At 54.1% G+C, this 24149-nt stretch overlaps 1 protein-coding gene across 1 annotated transcript in view; it reads right to left on the minus strand.

Annotated features, from left to right (window-relative positions):
• Positions 1-8463: 8463 nt before the first annotated feature.
• HCN4 (hyperpolarization activated cyclic nucleotide gated potassium channel 4) overlaps positions 8464-24149 on the minus strand; it is a 41521-nt gene continuing 25835 nt past the window's right edge. The window contains 7 exon segments of the mRNA XM_029238759.1: positions 8464-9926; positions 10033-10197; positions 10535-10775; positions 10880-11026; positions 12738-12956; positions 14999-15160; positions 23477-23900. Of these exon segments, the coding sequence (XP_029094592.1) occupies positions 8464-9926; positions 10033-10197; positions 10535-10775; positions 10880-11026; positions 12738-12956; positions 14999-15160; positions 23477-23900 (2821 nt within the window).

The raw sequence follows: 24149 nt of genomic DNA on the forward strand, positions 1-24149 counted from the left end.
AAAGTTTGATAAGATGAACATCATCAAAATTAAAAATATTTACTCTTTGAAAGACATGGTTAAGAAAATGAAAAAGCAAGCCATAAACTGGGAGAAAATATTTGCAAAACATATATCTTATAAAGGACTTTATCCTGAATATATTATTTATAATTTGATAATAAGAAACAAATGCCCCAGTGAGAACAAATGGGTAAAGATTTGAACAGTCACTTTACCAAAGAACACATATAGATAGCAAATAAACACTCAAAAAAGATGCTCAGCATCTTTAGTCATTATGGAAATGGAAATTAAAACCAGGAGTTAATATAACACACCATCTTGAATGGTAAAAATAAAAGACAAGATCAAGTATTGCAAAGATGTGCAGTAACTGGAACTCTCATGCAGTTTGCAGGTGGGAGTGCAAAGCAGTATTCCAGCGCTGGAAGATAATCTGGTGGTATCTTACAAAGTTTAAACGTATACTTACCAAATGACCCAACAGTGCCACTAGGGAAAAATGAAAATCCACGTCCACCTGAAGACTTGAACATGAATGTTCATAGGAGCTTTATTCTTAATAGCCCAACTGGAAACAACCCAACTGTTCGCCAGTGGGTAAAGGAATAAACAAATCCTGGCATATTCGTGCCAGGGAAGGTTGCTCCACAATACACACAACCACAGGGACAGGACTTAAAGGCTTTATAGACTGAATGAAAGAAATCAGACACAAGAGATGACATACTTTATGATTCCATTTATATGAAATTCTAAAAAAGGCAAAACTTTAGTGACAGAAAGCAGATTGCCAGGAGTCAGGAGTAGGAGACTGACTGCAAAGGGACGGGAGAGAATTTGGAGGACTGACAGAAATGTTCATTATCTTCATTGTTGAAGTGGTTCTAAGGACTGAGTAAATTTGTCAAAACCCAATGACCTGTACACTGAAAAGTGGTGACTTTTGTTAACTATAAATAGGTACATTAGCAATAGCAACAAAAATAAAATGTACTAGGAATAAATCTAACAAAATGCACAAACCTTCATGAAGAAAACTATAAAGCCATGTGAAAGATTTGGCAGACAATTAATGCCCAGCAAATATTCCATGTGCTCCCCCCACATAGAGCAGCCTCCTTTGCAGTTACGTTGTGGCCAAGCGATGACTGAGCATGAGAGGAAGTGAGGTGTGTCACGGCCAGAGAGAAGTAGTTCAGAATCCGTCATCTCTTCCGGTTCTCTCTCCTCCTTCCACGTGATCTTGGAGACCACAGGATCAAGTTGGTATCAGTAAGGATAGTGGTTGCCTGGCCTGCAGGGGAATTTACCTGAGCTGGAATAAATCTTCATTGTGTTAAACTGTTGAAATTTTGGGCTTTTTCTGTTGGGGTCACTAGTGCTAACTGCCCTAATACAAAAGAAACATTAAAGAAGACCCAAATATGGGGAGAGTTGTACCCCATTCATCCATAGGAATACAAATTTTAATAATAACGTTCATGTTATTTCAAAGCAGAAGTCCACTGAGTTCTTCATGCATCTTGACAAACTGATTGTACAAAGTATATGGTAGCACAAAGAGACTAGAGTAGCCAGGATATGCCTCAATAAGAAGAAGGTGGCTCTACTAAGATCTACACACTTTATAAAGCCACAGTAACTAAGACAGTTTGAACAAGGATAGACAAGCTAATGGTACTGAATAGAGAGCTTTGACATAGACCCAGATGTGATATATAAGTAACATTGTAAATTGGTAGGAACAGTTGGTTGTCCACATGGGGCAAAAATGAAATTGAACCATGTCCTGACATCATACCCAAAGCCTAGGTCAAGTAAGTTAAGTAAATGTGAAAAGCAATGCTTCACAGGTTTAAAAATTAATATAGAAGAGTATCTTTATAACAACAGAGGAAGATAGGTTTCTTAAACCAGCAAAAAAGGCACTAAGGAAGTACTAGACTTTTTTTTTTTAAATCACTAATCTTGGGCTTCCCTGGTGGTGCAGTGGTTGAGAATCCGCCTGCCAATGCAGGGGACACGGGTTTGTGCCCTGGTCCGGGAAGATCCCACATGCCGCAGAGCTGCTGGGCCCGTGAGCCATGGCCGCTGAGCCTGCGCGTCCGGAGCCTGTGCTCCGTGCAACGGGAGAGGCCGCAACAGTGAGAGGCCCACGTACCGCCAAAAAAAAAAAAAAAAAAAATCACTAATCTTGATCTCATTAAAATGTAAAACTTCTATTCATCAAAGAACACCAAAAATAAGAAAGAAAATATAAGCCATACACTGGAAGAAGATATTTACAACACGTACAATGAACAAATAGATGTATGTGTATAAAACTCTTATGAATCAACAAAAAGACAACAACAGGAAATCAGGCAAAATACATGAAAAAATATTGCTCAGAAGAGGAAACATAAATGGCAAGTGAATATGCAAAAAAAATTCAGCCTTACTAGTAATTAGGGATTTGCACATTAAAACACAATTAGATATCACTAGACTGGGAAAAATAAGAAAATCTGATGGTTGTAATCATTGGCAAGAATGTGAATTGAGAGTAACTCTCATGCCCTGCAGGTGGAAGTGTAAATTGTTAGAACTAGTTAAAACGGCTTGGCATTATCTTGTTAAGTGAAGATTAAGTCACCCTATGACTCAGTTCTGCCACTCCTAGATGCGGAGCTTAGAGATGCTCTGACACATCTGTACCAGGAGCCACAAACAAGAACGTCTGTAGCAACAGTGTCTGGAATAGTGAGAACTGGAAATGACTGAAATATCTGTCTCCCGAAGAACACATATGTCAGTGGTGGCATATTCAGATACCGGAATGCTATACAGCAGTAAAGATGAGTAAACTATGCTCCATGCATCAACAAGCTCTCCAAATTACAGGATTGAATGAAAAAAAAAGCAGATTACTGAAGAATACATACAGCAGGATGCCACTTATATAAAGTTCAAAAATTTACAATACATTCAGCGGTATATGAAAGTGGAAGAGGTATAGCCCACCCCGGTGCAGGCAATGAAAAGGTACATTATTTGTAAAGAAATTTAAAACAATAATAAAACGGACTAAATCTGCTGCTGCTCATCCCCATGCATCAGCAATTCTGAACAGTACTGTGGACAAAACTCTCCTCCCCACAAAGACAACTACTTCCAATCCCCACCCTTCCACCTTGGTATACAACTGAACACGTTGTTTGGAGACATTTTATTTCTGTAGTAAAAAGTATCATGAGAAGTAACAGGGTGCTAAAATTAAAGTTCAGCTGAGTGGTTTCTCTTGGAGAGCGAGAGAGGGATACAAATGGGGACCAGCAGATGCCTTCAAAGGTATGCCTTACGTTCTATTTTTTAAACCAAGTGATGGGTACATGGCTGTTTATCACATTTTTAATATTAAGTATCTATTATGTTTATATCTTCTTCTGTGTGTATGAAATATTCCACCCTCAAGAGAAGACTGAAAATGCAAAATCAGCAGGGGGAGGGCCAGGTTGGAGAGAACTCGCTCTGTAATGCACTGGAAGTTGCAAGCTCAAGAAAGAATAAAAGGACCATGGTTGACCAGAAAAGGATGAGGAACCACATGGGGGCAGCAGCAGCAGACACCCAGGCTGAAGCTCAGGGGATGTGGGGGCCTGAACTGAGGGGAAAATCTGGGGAAGCCATGGGCACAGGTGAGGCTTCCAGGAAGCACATGTGGAGTGAGAAGATGGGGGTCACAGCCAGGGGCCCAGAAGCACTGAGCCTCAGGAGAAGGAACCCTTACTTCTGAGACTGAGGCTGAACAGGAAGGCAGAGCAGCGAGAGGAGAGCAGGTCCTGAAAGCTGGGGAGGGCTGGTCAGCAGGCCACACACTGCTGGGAGGGCAGCAGGACAAAGCCGAGGAATCCGCCCTGGATTTCACAATGAGGGCTATGGAGGACCCAGTTGTTCTGTGTAGAAGAGGGGGGAGCCAGATTGCAGTGGAGGAAGATGTGACTCAGAGGAAGGGAAATGAGGGTGGGGAGTCCAGACAGATCTCCAGAAGTTTGGCTGAGAAGATGGGAGCGGCAGCTGGGAAGAGACATGGAGTCAAGGGAGGGATTTTATTAAACTTTTAAAATGTTCTTTTAAAAACCCCAATCTGGTTTAGCCCTGCTAGGGCAGAGAGGGTGCCTTCAGACCTTACCCGGGTGCTGGCAACTGTAAGCATGGCAGGTTTTCGCTGGAGTCAAAGCAGGGGGTTCGGTGGCGTTTCTAGGGTGGGGCTGGCTGTCTGCCATGGTGGGGAGGAGTATTTTATCACTGACTGTTCAGAATCGCTGGTAGCTGGTGATGGTGAAAGATAAGAGGAAGCAAACCACTTTTAGTAATTTTTATTCTTGTTTTTAAATTCTCTACAGACTATGCACCTTTTCTTGCCTGCACAGACAGACTGCTCCTACCACCCAGCCCTCGGTACATACCACCAATGGGAGGAACAAGGTTTGAGTTGGTGCCCTTTGGCCCACTGTGATTGAGGCTAATTATTACCCCCTTAGGGTTGTTGTGAGGATGGAATGAGAGAACAGGAAAGCACCAAGTGCCTAGCACACAGTAGGTGCTTACTAAGCAGACTGCTGACCTTTTGAAGGCAGGGAACAGAGAAGATAGTGACTGGAGTTGCTCCAGGCCCCAGTGGAGGAACAAGGCCCAGTGTGGACCTGGGGTAGATCCAGCATAGGGTGGGTGGGGGTGAGTCTCCTGGATCTGCCCCTTGCAGTTTGGCTGGGCCCGCAGCTAATCCCTCCCACCCCCCAGCTGCTGTCTGTCCACAAAGTCCTCCCCATAGACCCAGAGGCCAGGCCTGCATCCTGCCGTGCCCTGCCCCCCGCACGTCCCAGAGGACCCACCGCTGCCTGGGCTGCAGGGGGCAGTTGTCATGGGGATGCAGGGCCTGCTGAGCTGCCTCCTTAGCAACGGGACTCCCAGGCAGGTTACCATGGCAACAGCATCGACTAAGCAATCAGTGATGGGGATGGGGATGGGGACGGGTTCCCTGCCCTTTTCTGAGGACTTTCCCCTCCGGAGGGCGAGCTACACAGCAATCTTTGCGCCACGCTGGGAGCCCCTGGGACTTCACTTTTCCAGCGGCGGATCACTGCCTCTCTCCTACATGGTGAGGTCCAGCTCCAAGGGCCCTCGGGGACCCTCTGCGGCCAGGGGTGGGGGAGGCGGCCATCTGAAGGCTTTGCAGAGGGTCTTGGGGTCAGGCTTACCCCTCCTACCACAGTGGGGAGTAGGTGCCACACCTCCTAACAGTGAGGCCTCTCAGATTCCCCAACCCCAGCAGGAGCCCACGGGCTGTGGCCCCTCCATGGCCACTCTGAAAAGCAACCTTTTGTCCTGGCCATGACATCCGCCCCCCAGCCTGGTCACCTTTTGTCCCCCAGCCACCCTCCATCTGAGGGCCCATCTAATCAAGCTAAGAGGGCATCTCCCTCTTCAGTATCCAGCTGCAGTTCACATGCACACTGACTACCCTCCTCCTTCAGGGAGCACCAAGGAGTCCCAGGGACTCTGCAGCCCCACAGCCGGGGTGGGAGGGACCTGAGTCAGGGTCTTGCACCTACACTAGCAGACAAAGGACACATACTCTCTTTCTCACCCTCCTCCTTAATGACTCGTCAGCCCCGCCCACAGTGCGCGCTTCTGTCCATAGCCAGACCTCGCACTCCCTTGCAGCTTTGCCTGCCTGCTCGTGGGGGCACAGGCTTGTGCACACAAGCGCCCCGTGCTCTTGGGACCATGTCCCACTGCCCTCCACGGCCTGGCTCCTGAGGCTCCCGAAGTCCCCCCATCCCAATCCCTGGCCCCTAGAAGAAGGCAGCAGCTACTGGAATTTTTTTATTGAAATAGAATATACAACTCGGCGCATTTACCATTTTGTTTTAAAAATGGAAGATTTGAAAATTGCTTGTGGGGGATTGGGGATGGGAGGGCCCACCGACCGGACCTGGCTTTCCCAGTCTCTGGAGTGGCTGGGCTGAGTCAGAGCTTTTTGTAAAGAGTGTGTGTGTGTGTGTGTGTGTGTGTGTGTGTGTGTACTCAGAGCTTTTTATAAAGTGTGTGTGTGTGTGTGTGTGTGTACTCAGGGCCCTGGACCCTCTACCCAACTCCTATTCCCTCCCTGCCCCCGCCACCTCCAGGACTAGACTGAGTTTGGATGCAGAACTCAAGTTGAGTGTGCTGCTACTCCAGCTCTGAGAACTCCCTGGGCCCAAGGGGGCTTCTCCTGCCCAGTAGAGACCAAGGCCAGGTGGCTCCTCGTCTCTCCCTAAGATCCCAGGATCCTTCACTCTCTTCTTCCCTGGATTATTGCCTCACACTCCCTGTGACCCATCTATGGAGAAATTTTGTCCACATCCCAGGACAAAACCTGATCTTGTCAACATTCTGGCTTAAGAGTAAGGAGGAGGGTTCTAGATGGACAAGGCAGTACCAGCCCTCCTCATTAATCAGGTCTTGGCAGCCTAACCTCCTCCCGCTCTTTAGGCAGTGGGCAGACCACTGGCCTTGTCTCTGGCAGGTGTCTGAGCTGCTTTCACAATGGCGCCCGCCCTGGACCTGCTTCTGGCTCCTAGTTGCCTTCGGAATCAAGGTCAGTCCCCTTAGCCTGTCATCTAAGGCCTTCCCTCTGACCATCCAGCCTCTGGATCTCTTCCCAAAGTCCCTGACTCCACAACTCCACATCCACCTCAGTCATGTCCCCACTGTGCACTCCATCCGATACCCGCCGCCTCCTTCCTTCCTTCCCTCCCTCTAACTCTTCCCACACCTGGAGGCCTGGCTCAAGCCCACCACTGGCCACACACCTTCCTTAGGCCCTTAGAAAGTTGCAGCCACCTCCTGTGTCCTAAGATCATAAGCCCTGGAGCCCGCAGCCAAAGCTCCCCAGGCTCTCACCATAGCTCGCTGGGGCAATGCGCTGGGCAGGTGAGGAGGGGGCAGAAGAAACGATTTACTGAGCACCTACTATGGTATGTGCAAGGCGTTGGGCTGGGCATTTCACACGTACTACTTTTCTTATCTGGTCCTCATAGGTCCTTGTGAGGTGGTACCATAAGTATTCCCATTTTACAAATGGGGTAACAGAAAGCTCAGATAACTTGCCCAAGGTCACACAGCTAAGAAGCAGCGGCAGGTCCGGGATTCGAATTCAGGTCTGATTACCTCTAAACTCTGGTCTGTTGAATTCAGCCCCTCAACACAATTTTCTAATGAAAGGAACATCGCCTTTGGCCTCAGGTAGGCCTGGATTACAATCTCAGATCAGTCCCAGCTCTGCCACTTGTAGTTATGCGATTCTGGAATAATTACCAAAACTTGGTTTCCTTATCTGTGAAATGGGAAGAATCTAAGTAACTACACCTCCTGGCCTTTGTAAAATTGAAGAAGTTAACGTGTGTAAAGTGCTAAACCAGTGCTTGGCACAGAGCAGACTCAATAAATAGAAGCTTCCCTCACCTCCCCCTGTACAGATGAGAAAACTGAGGGCCACAGAGGTGATGGGAATGTGCTTGAGGCCCTACAGGAAAGGAGATGAACAGCCTGGAGTCTTCTGCTTCCACGTAAGAGGTCGGGCTGGGACTGGATTTGAGACCAGAGATGGGGAGAGAGGGGGCCTGCTGAGAAGCCCGGGGGGGGGGGTCCTCTTCCCTGAGGACTGGAGAGAATACTTCCCCCAGGCCCTGTGGTGCCCAGCCTGCGGGCCAAGGCAGGTTGCTGGATGTAAGGTGACCTGGGTGTCCTGGCAACATGGGGTTAAACTAGATTGCACACACATGTGCACACGTGTGAGTGGCTATCTACATGGCTCTACAGAGCACTACATAACTATACATATACACATCTTACATATATATACGTATACATATTCATATACATATCTTGCTAAGTTTGCAGTAGAAAAAATGCAAGACTCTCAGGGCCCTGGCCCGTTTGTCCCAAGGACTCAGGCGACTGAGGCTCCCCAGGAACAAACCCAAGGGCAGCCCTTCCTGGAGGAATGGGATGACCCCTAGCAGAGGGGGGCTCCAGGTTCACAGCTAAGGGCCTGGTGGTGGCTATTGCCCTAAAATGAATACAATGACAAGTCTGCTCTAGGTATCCCAAACATGGGTCACCCCCACCCTTGCCAAGCCCCAGAGAACCCACCTGCCTTCCTCTCACTTTTGCATTTGGGCCCTGCCTGCTCCCCTCCCCCCTCCCTCTAGTGCTGGGTATTAAAATAGTCTATAAAAGCAAGTGACCAAAATTCTATAGCTCTAAGAATACCTGGTTATTTTCTGCTCTTTTGTTTTTCTGGTGTGGGTTTTTTAATGATAATTATTATTGTTATTGGTATATCTCCTAATCACAGTTAAACCTGAAGAAAGAAAGGAGAAAAAAAGAGGAGAGAAGGAGGGAGGGAGGGAGGGAGGGAGGGAACGCAGCTCATAGATTGGAGGGCAGTTTGGAGCGCACTGGCTCAGACCTGGCCCCAGGTTCCCTCTGGGGAGCAGCAGTCAGAGGGGGACCCCCAGAAGAGGTGGCTCTTGCCCCAAATAAAGAAATAGGGGGTGGCAAAGAACCTGAGGATGTCTTCCGAGGCAGAGTGACGTGCTGGCCAGGGACGGCACCATAGGGCCTCCCGGGGAGACCGAGGCCCCCGCTGCCCCCGCTGCCACCCCCGCCTCTGGGAAAGAGTGGGAAGGCAGCCACGGACTCCCCAGAGGAGTGTGGGGAGGCTCTGCGGAGAGTCTGTGCCCCGTCCTGGGGTAGGGCCGGCTGAGAGGCTGAGATGAGCTTGAGGTCCTGGGTGAGGCGGCCCGGGGTGAGGGGCGGGGTGCCCCGGCGCTGGGGGACTTGGGGTGGCGGGGGACTGGATGCCGGAGGCAGGAGCAAGGAACCGTGGGAGCCGGATGCCCGGGGAGGGGCACTTGGGAAAGTTCTTGGAGGGCCTGGGCTGTGGCCAGGGGGGCTGAGACCTCCTCGGGGGGTAAAGGCTACAGGAGAGGCCCCCCCTGAGGCCCCTGCCGCAAAGGACAGCCGCTCAGGCTGCCGCGGGGGTGTCTCTGGCGTACTTGGTGGGCCGGTGGCCAGACCCGGGGACAGCTCCCCGGGAGGCTGGCCCAGCTGCCCGGGGCTGGACGACGGGGACCTGGCCGAGGCTGGGGGTGGCAGGAAGTGCTCTGCCAGTCCCAGGCCGCCCCGGGCCCCGGGCAGCGGGGGCGCCGGCTGGTTGGCCTGTGGGGAGCGGGCGCCCGGCTGCAGCGGGGTGAGCAGGGGAGAGTCCGAGGAGGACAGGGAGCCTCCCAGCGCCTTGTGGAAGTGGCCGAACCCGGCTGTGGCGGCGGCGACGGCCGCCGCAGCAGATGGCGTGGGTGCCGAGGAGGAGCTGCCCACCCCGGGCGGCGGGGAAGAGCTGGACGAGGGCAGGAGCGGGCTCAGTCCGGCGGGTGCAGAGAATCCAGCCAGCTGTTGGATGTGGAAGGAGGAGGAAGACGGCGTGTCCACCTGCGACGGGCTGCTGGCGGGCGAGGCGGAACCCAGCGCCGACGGGATCAGGGACTGCAGCCGCTTCAGGTGCCGGGGCGTCTGCCCGGCCCCGAGGCCGCCCAGCCCGGGCCCCGGGGGAGGCCGGAAGATGGCGGCGGGCAGGCGCGGGTGGTGGGTGAGCGCGATGGCCACGGAAGTGGTGGCGGCGGCGGCCTGCAGCGGCGCCTGGATCAGCGGGGTCCAGATGACGGGCGTGGGGGTCGGAGTGGCAGAGGCGGCGGCCTGGACGCGGTGGGCGCAGTGCGCCATCTCCCGGTCGTGCTGTACGATCTGCTGGATGATCTCGTTCTCCTGGTAGTTGAAGACGCCTGAGTTGAGGTCGTGCTGGACTTTGTGGAGGAGGATGGAGTTCTTCTTGCCTGGGCCACAGAACAAGAGCAGGAGCTCAGGGTAGGGTGGGAGGGGAGGGGAGCCCGCCCGGCCTGTGCAGCGGGGGGAATCCACCCTCCCTCCGGGCCGCCTCACCGATGCGGTCCAGGCGGTCCAGCGCCACCGTCTCGAAGGCCCGCCGCATCATGGGGTACTCCTCCAGGACCTCGTTGAAGTTGTCCACGCTCAGCGAGTAGAGGCGGCAGTAGGTGTCAGCCCTCACGCTGGCTGTGCGCCGGCCCCGCGTCAGCAGGCAGATCTCTGCCAGGATGGCAGGAGTCACGGGGGGGAGGGGGTTGCGGTAGGAGGGTCCCCGGCAGGCTTCAAAGGATCCCCCACCCCACCCTGACCTGGGGCCCTGCTGTCTGGGACAGAAGCTGGACAGGCTCACAAGGCCCCACCCCTAGGCTGTGACCGCATCGGGGATGCCAGCCCCCAACCAAATGGGTACCAGACTGTCTTTCTCGTCTCTGGGACCACCCCTGCCCTGGGCTCACGGACACCCGCCTCCAGGCAGTGGCGGGAGGGTCTGCGATGTCATCCTCGGTGTCTCTCCAGCCCATTGCTCCGTCCCCCCAGGGCCCCTTGGCTGTCTCACCTCCAAAGTAGGAGCCATCCGCCAGCTTGGTCTCCTTGTTGCCCTTGGTGAGCACGCTGACCACCCCGTGCTGGATGAAGTACATCTTCTTGCCGATGGTGCCTTCGCGGATGATGTAGTCCCCCGGCTGGAAGACCTCGAAGCGCAGCTTGGTCAGCATGGAGGTCACAAAGTTGGGGTCCGCGTTGGCAAACAGCGGCATGGAGGCCACCAGCTTTCGGCAGTTAAAGTTGATGATCTCCTGCTCCCCAGACAGGGTGGATTGAGAAAGGGAGGTGGAGATGAGGGGAGCCGCCCAGCAGGAAGGCCTGGACCCCCTCCCGGGCCGGCAGCCACAAAGCTCACCTCCCGCAGCGGCTCGCTCAGCTCGCCCAGGATGCTCTCCTCGTCGAACATCTTGCCCTGGTAGCGGTGCTCGTAGTAGTCATGGATGCGCTGCCGGGTGTCGGGCGGGAGCTTGTGGAAGGACATGTACTGCTCCACCTGCTTGTACTGAGTCCCAGGAGAGAGGGAGAGGGCGTTACCCCCTAGCCAGCCGGCCCCACTGCCCCAGCTCGCACCACCCTGTCTCGGCTGCTGGTGACCAGAGCTGGCACAGACCCTGTGGGCCTTTACGGCCGACCTGTGAGATTGAGGTCCTCGGTGTGGGTGTGGCCCTGACTCCCAGATGCTTGGAGTGGAGGAGGGGCGCCATCAGAGTGTCCACTCCTCACCATGTTCAATACTGTGAAGATGGCCGGCCGACAATAGGGACTGTCCAACTCCCAGATACAGGAGACCCACTGACCAGGAGGTCGACCGAGTTTCCTCTAAACGTCGGTCTCTTCTGTGTTACACTGTGGACCAGAGAGGCCTCACCCACAGACTCTAGAAGGAGCTGTTTCCCATCAGTCGTAACAAACTGGCAGAGGCAGCAAAATGGGCTGCAGTCGGTTAGAGGGATTGGAGGCTGAAGCCAGGATGCCTGACCCATCAGGTGGGGCATGTATCCAAACATGGCCTCGGCTGAGGCTGTCTTTTGTTGAAGAGCAACTCCAGCCCAGAAGAGGGGCTGGGTAGAGCAGGGGCCTTAAAAAGAGGTTTGGGGACAAGAGATTTGTCAACCTAAGTGCCCAGGGCTTCACCAAATAAGAAATGCTCCTGCTCACCCCGGGGGTGATGGGTGGGTGCTGCTCCAGCCATCCCTGGATTGTGGGTGGAGAGCAGGGATCTTCAGAAGCATGGCTGGGACAGGAGGCACAATTAGGCAAGAACAGATGTTCCCCACACTGAGATGTAAGGGAAGTCCCTGTACCCCAGGAACAATCAGAAACAGGGGAGTCTATTTTCACGTACTAGCGCTCCAAAGAGGTGGGGGCTGATTATACTATTTGGGTCCCACTGCACTGAGGTGGACACAGAGCGTGGGGTGAGGGTGAGGTGGGAAAAGAGCGGCCCCTAGGAAGATGGGGGAGAGAGAAGCAGAGAGCTGGGCCCACGCCACCAGGGGCCCAATGTGGGATGACTGAGAAGACGAGCCAGCCAAGGAGAGCAGGGAAGAGAATGGAGAGTGCGTGGTCATGGAAACAAGTGTGAAGCCAAGCAGGGAGTCATAACTGTCAGAGGCCAAGCAAGACAAGGACCCCAGAGGACCCACTGGCTTCAGCACCACGGAGGGTACAGGTGACCTCAGACTCAGTGGGCTGAGAGAAGAAAGTAGATTCAACAGCCATAAACAATGCGAGCTTTCTGGTTGGTCGGTTGGTTTTAGGAATTTGTCCATGAAAAAGAGGCAGACAGCTGAAAAGATAGGAGGCAAAGCCCGTTAATGGTGGAGGGACAGACGTTTCTAAAAAGGGAGAGATGGAGCAAGTTTCAATGCTGATGGGAAGGCCCTCAGAGAGGAGGAGGCTGGAGGGGATAGTGGGCACGGGGTGGGGAGGTCAGGAGGGAAAGGGGCCCTCAGTCAGGAGAGACAAGCCCCCAATTTCAGCAGGAGGAAAACAGGGTACAAATAAGACATTTAGAGGTTTAAGGCTGGGGAGCTGAAGAAGTTCTCACTTAGGAGGGGTTCGCCCCCATCTGTCACCCATACGGGAGCCCCCATCACAGGGAGCTGGACCCTCTGGGACCCGGTGGCTGGCAGCCTGTGCTCCCTGTGGGAAGGAGCAATGGGCAGGTTCTCCTGAGAGAGCCCAGGGTGGACCCCAGCATTCCAGCCTACCTTCTCCTGGTACTGGCGCCGGGAGGAGTCCAGAGACTGGATGAGGGCGGTGGCGTGGCCGATGAACATGGCGTAGCAGGTGGCACCCACGATCATGCTGAGCATGGTGAGCCAGACGTCTGACATGCCCACCGGGGCCTGCCGGCCATACCCGATGCACAGCATGTGGCTCATGGCCTTGAAGAGGGCATAGGAGTACTGCTTTCCCCATGAGTTGTTCTGTGGACAGACGCAAAGGTGGACAGATTGGGGGAGGGGTGGGAGGGACCTGGGCCAAAGAGAGGGCAGGCCCTTCTCAAGAAGAGCTAGAAAAGTCCATGCTACCTCTCACCCCTCAGCCTAACTTTCCCGGTGGCTGAGGCCTGGGCTTACAACCTTGCTGTTGGCTGAAAGCCTTGGGTGAGGGGCAGGGAGGCCCACACTATCTGCCCATGGTGACCAAGTGAATCCCTCACTTAGGCCTTTCTCTGGCAGTGGAGGGGCAGGGCTCAGACCAGAAGCCCCAGCTAAGGGATGGGCACCAGCCTAACACCCCACCACCTCCACAGCCCCGGACCTCTCAGCCCGGGGGCAGCCTGGAGCCTCCCCAGCAGCCAGGGCTCCAGGCTGGGCCACCCTGCTGTCCTGAGCTCACCGAAGCAGCTCCATCCCCCGCACCGAATTACTGCCAAGTGAAGCCCATTTCCCCACTGACCTCAATTATAAAACCAGATATGCTTCCCCTGGGGGGACAAGCTCAGGCAGACTGAGCCGAAAACGCTGTCCTCGTTTTGGGTGAGCAAAGTTAAAGAGCTGCCGAGCTGAGTCGCCTCCTGTGTGAACCCGGGCTGCATCCATCCAGGGCTGTGGCCACTAGTTACCCTCCCCCACCCCAAAGGTAGATGGCCTGAAACACACACAGTGCTGGGGACGGAGGAGGGAGAAAGGGAGCGAGGCTCCTGGCTATTTTTGTCTCCAAAGCCAGTCGGTGTCTCAAGGAAGGCTCAGTGCGGGAACACTGCGCTCAGAAGGGCCATCTCCTGAATTTAATGCATGTGTGGGCCTGTCACCCTCCCACAGAGGAAACTGCCCCAAATGAAGGAGCCACCGGATAAACCCACCTCCCCAGTGCTCTCTGCTCAGGAGGCAGATGCGTTAGCATGAATGTGGAAAGCCACCCTACTGCACGGCCAGAACCCCTGCCCAGAGCCCTAAGCACTTCCGCAATCACCAGGTTGTTCCCAGCACCTGGAGGAAGGCACAGGCGCTGCGTGCCAAGCTCAAGCTCACTCAGACCATCCTGGACACAGCTGAGCTGGTCTAGGGGCTCTCATTCCAGAGAGTGGGAGGTCAATGATCTCCAGGGATAGAAGGGGCCTGGGCTCCCCGTCCCCAGGCAGCCCCCAGCTGCCTCCAGCCAGGGCTCTGGCTTTACTGCTGAGCCTCTGGGGACCGGGAAATTCAATCCACGTGGCCGATTCATTTACACTTGGCTCATCAAAAGGCTGTTTTGCAAAGGCCTGTTTGATGCTGAAAGATGCCTCAGGGTCTCTTTCACCTCTTTCAAAGCCAGTTTTTCCTCCCCTGGGGCCCTGAGGGTTTGCCTAGAGAGCAAACCAAACTGACTGGGAGTGAGAGGAGGACGCAGGGGTTCGCAGAGCCAGAGAAAGGCCCATAGGCCCAGGGGACCCGCCACCCTGCCTGGAGCGTGCCCTGTTCACAGGAGGCTGGGGAACCCTGCCCCACGGCTCCTCTCACCCACCCACAGGGTGGAGGGGGAGGGAGGGGATCAGGCTCCTTCGAACCTGCCTTCCCTGCTCAGGACCCCACCTAGGATGGGGCTGTGTGTCTGTGGGGTGGGGCAGGAGGAGGGTGCAGAGGGACAGCCCAGCTCTGCTGCTGGAGCAGAAAGCGGCAGCCACGTGTGATCTGGGAGTCCATGTGGGCTGCCCACAGTGCCCCTCACTGGTTTCTCCTTCCTAGGACTCTGCTGGCTTTTAATGGTTGGTCAGCCTCGGGGAGCAGAGATAGGAGGGCAGGAGCCACCAGCGCGGTATTCCCACACCTGATACAATCTGAGGAAGCCCTGGTCTTAGTCTCCCTGGGTGCAATCAGCGCCAAAGAGCGAGGTTCCCGTCTTCATTGGAGGCTGTAAGGCGGCAGAGGTAGCAGCACAGAGCCAAGGGCTCCGCCGAGGCCCTACGTGACCTGCTCTGCCCATCTGCACCTCGTCGGTCCCCTGCCCCCACACCTGGAGGGAGGGCCGAGGGCTGGGCACTCACCACCATGTTGTTGATGGACACCCAGCAGTCGTCAGGGAAGTCCTGCAGCATGGGCACCAGGAACTGCAGGCAGCCGTCCCAGTGGCAGAGCAGGAGCATCATGCCAATGAGGTTCACGATGCGCACCACGGCGCTGGCCAGGTCGTAGGTCATGTGGAAGATCTGCGGGCAGAGGGGAGAGATTGGCCCAATTAGCTGGGGGCCGGCCCGCTCCCGGGCAGACCCCGCAGCTGCTTGCAGGCCCTGATGCTCTGCACATACTGGGCAGCGCGCCCAGCTCGGTGCAGGTCCTGGCCGTGGCGAGGGTGGGAAGGCGTCAGGCTGGCCCTGGGAGAAGCAGCCTGCAGGCTGTGGGGCTCCAGAGGGACTCCACCTGGGATCCATGCAGATACGGGGGTGGGCTCCCATGGGGAGTCCAGCCACCCAGGCCGGACACGTGAAGGGAGGGCACGTAGAGCCCCATACAGCCTGGAAACGGGCAGCTCACCTGGGCTGTGAGGACAACACGAAGAAGAGCCAGCCCACCAGAGGCTCCTCGGGGTACTATGGTCTGCGGTCACACCAGGGACATGGTGTTTCCCTAAATCTGTCACTAGACTCTCAGGACCCCCCCAGGGGCAGCGGGTTCTGCCAAAGGCAGCCATGGAACTGCAGGGGGGGGGCGGTACAGACACCTAGGCTCCAAGTTCACACAGACCTTGATCCCAGGCCCAACTCCTACCCAATTCCTAGTTGTGTGACCTTGAGAAAGTTCCTGAACCTCTCTGATCATGTTTCCTCATCTGGGAAATGGCGATAAAATTTCTTACCTTGAGTGGGTTGTCAAAAGGATTAAATTATACATATAAAGTGCTTAGTACTGGGTATGGAAGTATTCAACAAATTGCAAACCATTATTGATAAGTTATTAATAATTAATCCTTATGATTAGTTAACATGTATGAGTAGTAATGCTCTCCTGTACAGTTTAATAAGGTACAGCAACCATGGCCAGCCGTGCATCTCCACTCCTGTGGCTCTGAGCAAGAGGCTGAGGTGTGGCTGGGCAGGGCCAAGGATGCGTACATCCCAGCATCCCTGCCCCACCTCCCTCCTCCCCAAGCTGCCTCTTGGTCTGGTTTCAGCAGGGGTCACCATGGTGACAGGATGGGGAGGGGACAGAGATGGAAAGAAGTCTAGAGAGAGGTCTCTGGAAGTTCTAGCCTTGCCTCTGGCCTGGGAGACTCTGGAGGTGCCCCCACCCCTAGTTCTGGTCCCTCCATATTATTCCCAGGTAGAGAGCCTTCCTGGAGAGGGGCTTTGGGCCAAACCTGAAGACTTGTCAAATGCCACAGAGACCTAGTTTAAGCCCATTTCAGATGGGGGAACCTGAGACCCAAAGAAACAGACCCTAGATATTTCAACCCCTGTCTAGTGGTCTTTTAGCAACAGCCCCGTAGCTGGTGGCAGGATATTCTGATACTTGAGACCTCAGTTTCCCCTTCTGAAATATAGGCTTAGCCTGGGTCTTGGTCTGGAGAAACCAAAGATGAATACTACTGTGTATCACCCCCTGGGTTGCGCCCACCTGTGGCCCCCTTAGTAGCATGACTCTGGATGTACGAGCTGGAAGGATGAAACAGACCTTGGAAAGTTTCCTGGAGGGTGGCAGCTCTAGCTGTCCCATCACCCCTGTGTCCCCGGCAACAGAGAGACAGTAACACCGAACCTGAGGGGGCGGGCACACGGTCCCACAGTCATCATCTCATTCAAACTCACAACAACCCTTTGCTGAAAATGTTGTTAACGCTTTTACACCCAGGCTCAGAGAAGTAAACGGACTTGCCCTTGGTCATGGCGGCAGCAGAAGGGGCAGATTTGAACCCAGGGCTGCCTGCAAATTATTAGATTGGCCCAGGGCGGGAAGGGTGGCTTTCAGTAGCTCCGTTTCGTAAATAAAACAACTCAAACCCAAAGTGGCCAAGTGATGTGGCCAGATCCACACAGCAAGCTGGACCCAGGGCCAGGCGGGACTCTCCGGCATCTCACCTCTGTAAGCCTGGTGCACAGCGTAATACTGTAGACAGAGCTGTGCGCCTGGCAGCCTAGCCCCACTGGGGCCCAGAAACCAGCCCCAGGGCTGTCAGCATGCCGTTGCCCAGCTTAGCGGACACATCTCTGTATAAGGAGGGGTGGGCACTAGAGAGCAGGCAGGGCAGGCAGCTCCTGAGTACCAGTGCCGCAGCTGTGGCTCCAAGGGAAGATCCCACTTCTGCCTCTAAAGCAGCTGCTTAGGTGAGCACAACAGCTCTATGACCTTGGGGCCACTAACCCTGCAAAGTCTTGGTTGACCAGAATGCCACCAGCTCCCCAACTCTGGGGGGGATGGGGAGGGTGAGTGACATGGGACCACCTAGTCTCAGAGATGGCTGACACCTGTCCTCACCTCCCTCCACACCTCAGCATCTCCTCAACTAAAACAAAGCTAGACATCTGCCCCCACTTCTCAGGGTTGTTCAAGAAATTAAACTGGCTAAGAAAGTGCTCTGGGCCCTGAACACATACGTGGGTGGTGGAGGGGGGGATTCATTATTATTAAGTTCCTTCATTTCCCAACTTGTATGAACTGAAATCTCCCCAAAATCCTATGTTGAAGCCCTAACTCTCAATGTAATGGTATTAGGAGGTGGAGCCTTTGCAAGATGATTAGGTCATGAGGGTAGGGCCCCATGGATGGAATTAGTGCCCTTACAAGAAGAGACACGCGAGAGTTGATATGTGGCCACGTGAGGACACAGAAAGAGGACGGCCATCTACAAACCAGGAAGCGGGCCCTCACCAGAACCTGACCATGACAGCATCCTGATCTCATCCTTCCAGCCTCCAGAACTGTGAGAAATAAATATTTGTCATCTAAGCCCCCCAGCCTGTGGTATCTTGTTCTAACAGCCAAAAACAGATACCACACTGAAGGAAGACTTGGATCACTTTTAGAAAGCATCCCAGACTCCACAGCCTGCAATAACTGCTCCTTTCTATGTATTACTCTGGGTCTTAAAGACCAGATCAAGGTTGGCACATTTGAATGCAATGTGTTCTTTCCTTTTTCTATCATCCTTGTTTTTCTTTTCTTTGTAACTAATTTTCTTCCAAGATCAGGTCCTTGTATAATTTTGCCTTTATACTGATCTCAGCAACGAGTATGCAGAGCACATGGTAGGGTCTCAGGAACTGAGAAGTGCTTAAGCGACGAAGGTGAAGGTGATGAAGACAGTGGTGGGGATGATGGTGATCAGGGCTGCCACGAGTATACACAGTGGCATTCGAAAAAGGCCCCAGTCTGGGCAGGCACAGCCCACAGGGAACCTGCTTTTGCAGGAAGAGAAAAAGGTGCTTTTTCCTGCAGGTGGCACAGACTCATGTATCCTCAGAGAGCGTGGTGGTGGTGGTGGCGTGCCTGATATTGGCTGAAGGATGCAGACGCTGGGAGTGTCCTGTAGGGGTGGGATGGTGGTAGTTCTGGTGGTGGTGAGGGGTACTGCGGATGGCTCTCAGACACACAAAGCCAGGGGCACCAGCATGGCAAAGTCTGAGCTTTCTGCAAAGAGTTGGTGGGGGATACATCCATTCAGGCTAGGAGGGTACCCCAGACGGTGGACACTCACCCCACCCCCAACACTCTAGAGCACCCAGGGGTGGTTGCTGAGAGCAAGGCTGGACGTTGCTGGGAGAGGTTGCTAAACACCCGTGTGTCCCCACTGTGGGCTGGGGCCATAGGCCACCCGCAAGTCAGCTGCACTGTGCAAATATTTGTCTTGCTCTTTATACCTCATTAAAACCCCCTTTTATGATTTTGGTTCTGACTTTCGGGGTTGACTGTCTTCATTTCAAGGGCCCCACAAGGCTTGCCAGGCAGGTGGCCTGGACAGCTCACTCTCTGTGCCCAGCATGGCATTTGGGGGAAGCTCCTACTCCTATTCCCTTCTGTAGTTTCTGGACCACAGGGTAACGGCAGGGTGACACGTCTCTCACCGTCTCCCACCTTGGGCAAGTGCCTTCTCTGCTCTGAGCCTCAGTTTCCTCATCTGTGTAATGGGTCAATAACTACCAGCTCCCAGGGCTGTCTTGGGGATCAGGAGCTGGCACACAGGAGGTGCTCAGCACACGTTGGTCCCTTTCTTTCGGTCTCTTTCCCAGCCCTCAAAATAAAGAGCTGATTTCTCAGTCCTGGGGAGAGACCAGAAACTGGAGTTTCTGCCAAGGCCTCTTCTTGGGGCCTTGTTAGAGTTCCCTCCTGGGATTTGTTTTCTCCTCGGGGAAGAAGAACAAACTCCTCCCTTTGTCTCACGAACAAGCAGCCACATTGAGAACAGCCATCCGGGTCCTGAGAGAGTGGCTGGTGCATGTGTATCCTGGGTACAAACTAGAGGGTCACGCTAGGTCCCTTCCTAGGGCCCGTAGAGAGGACCAGCTCCTGCCCCCCAGGACCATGCCTCTGTGTCGTCCCAAACTCCCGATTCTGAGAGAGGTGGAAAAATTGAGGCCCACAGGGAGAGGAGCTTCACTGGGGGCTGCACAGCCCCCCTGGCCTGACTTCCTGCATCCAGCCCCTTCCATTACGCCAAGATGCTGCCGAGGGAAAGAAGAGGCTTCTGGGATGGGTCACTGGGGTGCTGGGCCCTGCAGGGGAACATCCAAAGGGGGGCAACCACGGTTTCTAACAATAGCCTCCATGCCTATAACAAGCTCACACCTCAGAGGGAGGGAAGAGGCTTGGGAGGGAGGATGCTGACCTAGATCGCCCAGGATGCAGGCAGAGGCTGGCATCCTCTGAGACAGTCGTCTACGACTGCCGAGACCCTCCACCTACCCTGACTCCCAAGAGCTGCTACTAACGTTCGGGAACTCTCGGCTGGGAGGCTGGGCTGGGCTGAGCTGGGCTGGGGGAGGCAGCTGAAGGCTGAGGGTCAGGAATCCAGCATCTCTGCAGCTTCACCAGGGGATCTTGGGCAAGCTTTTCCCTCCCCATGGGAGGCCGACTCTCCAGCCCTCACCCAGCACCACCACCGTGTCCTCAGAATGACCAGCTAACATGATCCTCGCCGAGGGAGGTTGGAGTGGGGACTGAGGCCCAGCCTCTGAGGACATCAGAATACATCTGACAGTCGGGGAAACTGAGGCCTAAAGAAGGGGAGAGATTCACATGAACTGGAGTTGGAGGAGGAGAAAGAGCAGGGTCTTCTCTTCGAAACACCTCCCTCCCCAGGTCTCATGCAGACCTGAGGCCTCAGAGGTCTCCCTGCTGCTGCCTACAGGCCAAGGTGAGGCTGGGAGAAGCCCCAAGGGTGGGGCAGGCTACTGAGGGTCTGGAGACAGGGTTCCTGGGGCCAGCTGGGAAACCCCAATCCAACCCCAGGAGTCTGGGGTGAGCCCCTAGATGGGCAGTGTGCCCGGCAGACAGCAGCTCAAAGCAACTTCCTTCCCAGCTGCTAGGCAAGATAAGGGTGTATGGTGTGGAGGGGGTGGGGAGTCATCCATTTGGCCTCCTGGGATCTCCCTTCCTGCGCACAAGACAGGGTAGTGATGTCCAGTTCAGGGTCCTGACCTGGGGCCTCTGTCCAGGGTCAGAGCCTGCCTGGCCATTTTTGGGTAGCCCAGAGGGTGGCCAGGCCAGAGGGGCAGTGGGGACAGTAAGAGAAGAGCTTACTTAGCTCCTGTCCCAGGGCCCACCCTGCCCACCCACCGGCAACTCTGCCAAATCTCCCCAAAATACCATGGCCCCCAGGGCCCAGGTGTAAGTGGGGAGCAAGGCTGGCCCCCAGCGGGCTGGGGCCTGGAGACACGAACCGACGCTAGAGAAGGGAAAGAGCGACTACTCTGCTTTTAACGGCAGTCCAGCTGTTAAGTCCAAGACACACAGAAGGTTGGGGGTTTCTCGGGGACTGAAGGAGCCAACAAGGTTCTGAATTTCCACTTGGGACAGAAACCAAGAGACAAGCCCCTCAGAGCATTCCAGGAAATACGCCTCCATCTTCCCTCTGCAGCTACTCAGAGGGGCCCTGGCCACCACCACCCTCACCCCCACAGGCACTGTCCCCTCTCAGCCCTGAGCTCAGACCTACATCCAACCTCTCTGCACCTACATGTCCCCCAGGTTCCTCAAACCCAGTCTGTCCCACAGAACTCACCCCACCCCTCGACCCTCCACTGCCTGCCTCCCCAGTCTCAGCGGGGAGTTGTCCCCAACAGAGGGAGCGGTAACAGGACCAGGCAGCCTACTTTCAGGCCACCTGAGAAAGTGGGAAGGGCAGGGAACTGGGAGTCAGGAGGCCTGGGTCAAGATCCTACCACTGGGGCAGCTGACCCTTCCACCCTCGGTTTCCTCACCTGACAAATACAGGTAATAAATCCTGCCCTGTTGACTTTGTCAGCCAGGTTTGAGCAACCAATGAAATTATGGGTAGAAAGTATTTGAGAAAAGTAAACACCCTGTAGAATGGGGAGGGGCATTTATTAACAGTTCTCTGCACCCAGTTTCACACTAAGGGTTTTACAAACATCATCTCTTTTAATCCTCACAGCAATCCACTGAGGAATGTACGACTTCTACCCACTTTGCCAATAAGAGACTGAGGCTCAGGGGGTAAGGTGGCCCCAAGGTCAGTCAGCTGGCAGTGTGGAGCTGGATTTTAATTCAGGTCTCACGTGTCATCCTAGCCCTAAAGCCCACATGCATTCCACCACACCCGGTCCCTGCCGGGAGTCAAGAGTGCTAACTGGGGTCTGATCTGGCCCTGCCAGAGGTCTGCTGCGTGACTTTGGACAAGTCACTGCTCCTCCTATCAGCAGAAATAATGCAAATTCCAAACCAAAGAGAATTTCTGCCATGAAGTGATTCTGCCAGGCTGGTGTAGGGACTTCTGCAGCACAGGTGTTCGTGACACCTCTGACCTCGATCTGCCAGTGCCCCGACTCTCAGCCATGGGTGCTGTCGCCCAGGGCCCAGGCTGCTGCTGGGAGTGGGGTGGGGGCTTCGTGTCCTGAGTGTGGGAATTTCCATCCAATCGTGCAGAGACCAGGAGACTAGCAGTGAGCCATGGCAACAAATGCACCTCTACGGAAGCTTCCCCAGGCCACAGCCCGCTCCAGACCCCAAGGCGGACAGTCTCACAGAACACATCTCCCCCCACCCTGGTACATTCAGGCTGGCCTGCCTGCGGCTGCCTCCAAAAAGTGGTACTTGGTGGTAGCGGAAAGTCTCACAAGGTCACCTGCTTTTTTCAAACCCCAGCCTGCAGTCCTCTCTTTCTCCCATAGATGGTTGCATTCAGCCCACAGATGAGTTAGGTTTGTTCAGAATGGTGTTGGCCACCTAGTTCTTTTACAATTTTTTATTCAGTTTCTATAGTCAGTGCTCTTCCCAGAGCCCCTAGGATCCCTTTACAGTCTGTGTTCACACAACTCCAGGAAAGCACCAGGCTTGCACTCCCTACAGCTAGCACCTGTGGCTCGTTATCAGAGGCCTGACTGCAGGAAACCACTTTGCCTGCTAGCACCAAGGGCTGCAAGGGTCCTGAGCCAGTGACTGACAGGTGAGGGGATATAAAAAGTTCAACTCCTTTGCCCTGATTGGGGCAACTCCCAGGTGTGGTGTACACCATCCTGGAGCTCCCCACAGGACTTGCTTGGTGTCACCCTTGTTTGGCTTCCTTCCTTCCTTTCCTTCCTATTCCTTTCCTTCCTTTCCCTGCCCTTCTTCCCTAGTCCCTTACCAGATTTTCCTGGAAACGCTTTGCTCCCCATCAAAAAAAAAACAAAACATCACTTTCATACAAATCCTCATCTCAGGGTCTGCACCAGAAGAACCCAACCTAAGACAGTTGCCAACAAATTTTGCACAGAAGTCCAGATTTCTGCTTCTCATGATAAATCTGTAGATGTAGCAACCCTGAGCCCATTCTCACTTGGCCACAGTGGCTAGAGCTGAGTAGAGGCTGCCTCATACAGATGGAAGATATGTTCTCCAGTTTTCCCCAGTCCACCACACTCCCTATTGTCCTCCAAATGGCCCTTTTCACCCATTCATATTCCCTGCCTGGCCCCCACAAGCTTCTGAGTTTGCAACCTCCACAGTACAGTGCAGTGATTAACAATGCAGGCTCTGGAGTCCAGGTCCACCAATTAATAATTCTGTGACACTATATAAATCTCTTCATATTTCTCTATTTCCTCATGTAAAAAATGAGTACTTATACCTACCTATGTGGTACCCTCTATGGTTGTTAGAGACTTAAATGGGATATTGCCTGTGAAGTGATTCGTGTAGTATCTAGCACATGATAAGAAGTCAAGAAGTTACTAATATTTGTCCTCTTGGAAGAGATGTGCCTGCTACAATCCGACAGCCCACATCCAACTATCTGAGGTTACCTGCTGGTCCCTCACTCCCCTAGAGGGAAGATAGCTCTTCCCTGAAGAGGTCTGGGTCTGAACACTCACCTCTTCCCACTGGTGAATATATCGAATGAGGCGGGAGAGACGCAAGAGGCGCAGGAGGCTGAGGATCTTGGTGAAACGGACGATGCGCAGGGCCCGGGCAGTCTTGTAGACCTCCGAATCGATGCGTGTCTCCACAATGAGGAAGATGTAGTCCACGGGGATGGAGGAGATGAAATCCACCACGAACCAGCTTTTGAGGTACTTCATCTTAATCCGCTGTGGGTCCAGGATGATCTCTGTGTTGTCCTCCACCACAATCCCTGTGCGGAAGTTGAGGACCAAGTCGATGAGGAAGAACGTGTCCGACACCACGTTGAAGACAATCCATGGTGTGGTGTTCTCATCCTTGAAGAAGGTGATGCCCACAGGAATGATGATCAGGTTTCCTACCATCAGCAGCAACATGGTCAGGTCCCAGTAAAATCTGCCCAGAGACACATAGGTCAGTCATAGGAGGAGAGAGAGAATGAATTACAGACTAAAAGCTCAGAGACAGCAAAGGTGGGAGAGAGAAGTCTTCAGAGGTTCTGAGACCCTGCGGGAGATAGGTGCATGGGTACCAGGGCAAGATGTCATGACTGGCATAGAAACAGCCTCCTCCTTAGTCATCCTTAGGGATGCCTTCTGCCTGCCCCTCTGTGAGATCCCCGATGACAAGCCTCCTACTCCAATC

The sequence above is a fragment of the Monodon monoceros genome, unplaced genomic scaffold (assembly GCF_005190385.1).
Source record: "Monodon monoceros isolate NGI ecotype Baffin Bay Population unplaced genomic scaffold, NGI_Narwhal_1 Super_Scaffold_21, whole genome shotgun sequence".
NCBI classification, from domain to species: Eukaryota; Metazoa; Chordata; class Mammalia; order Artiodactyla; family Monodontidae; genus Monodon; species Monodon monoceros.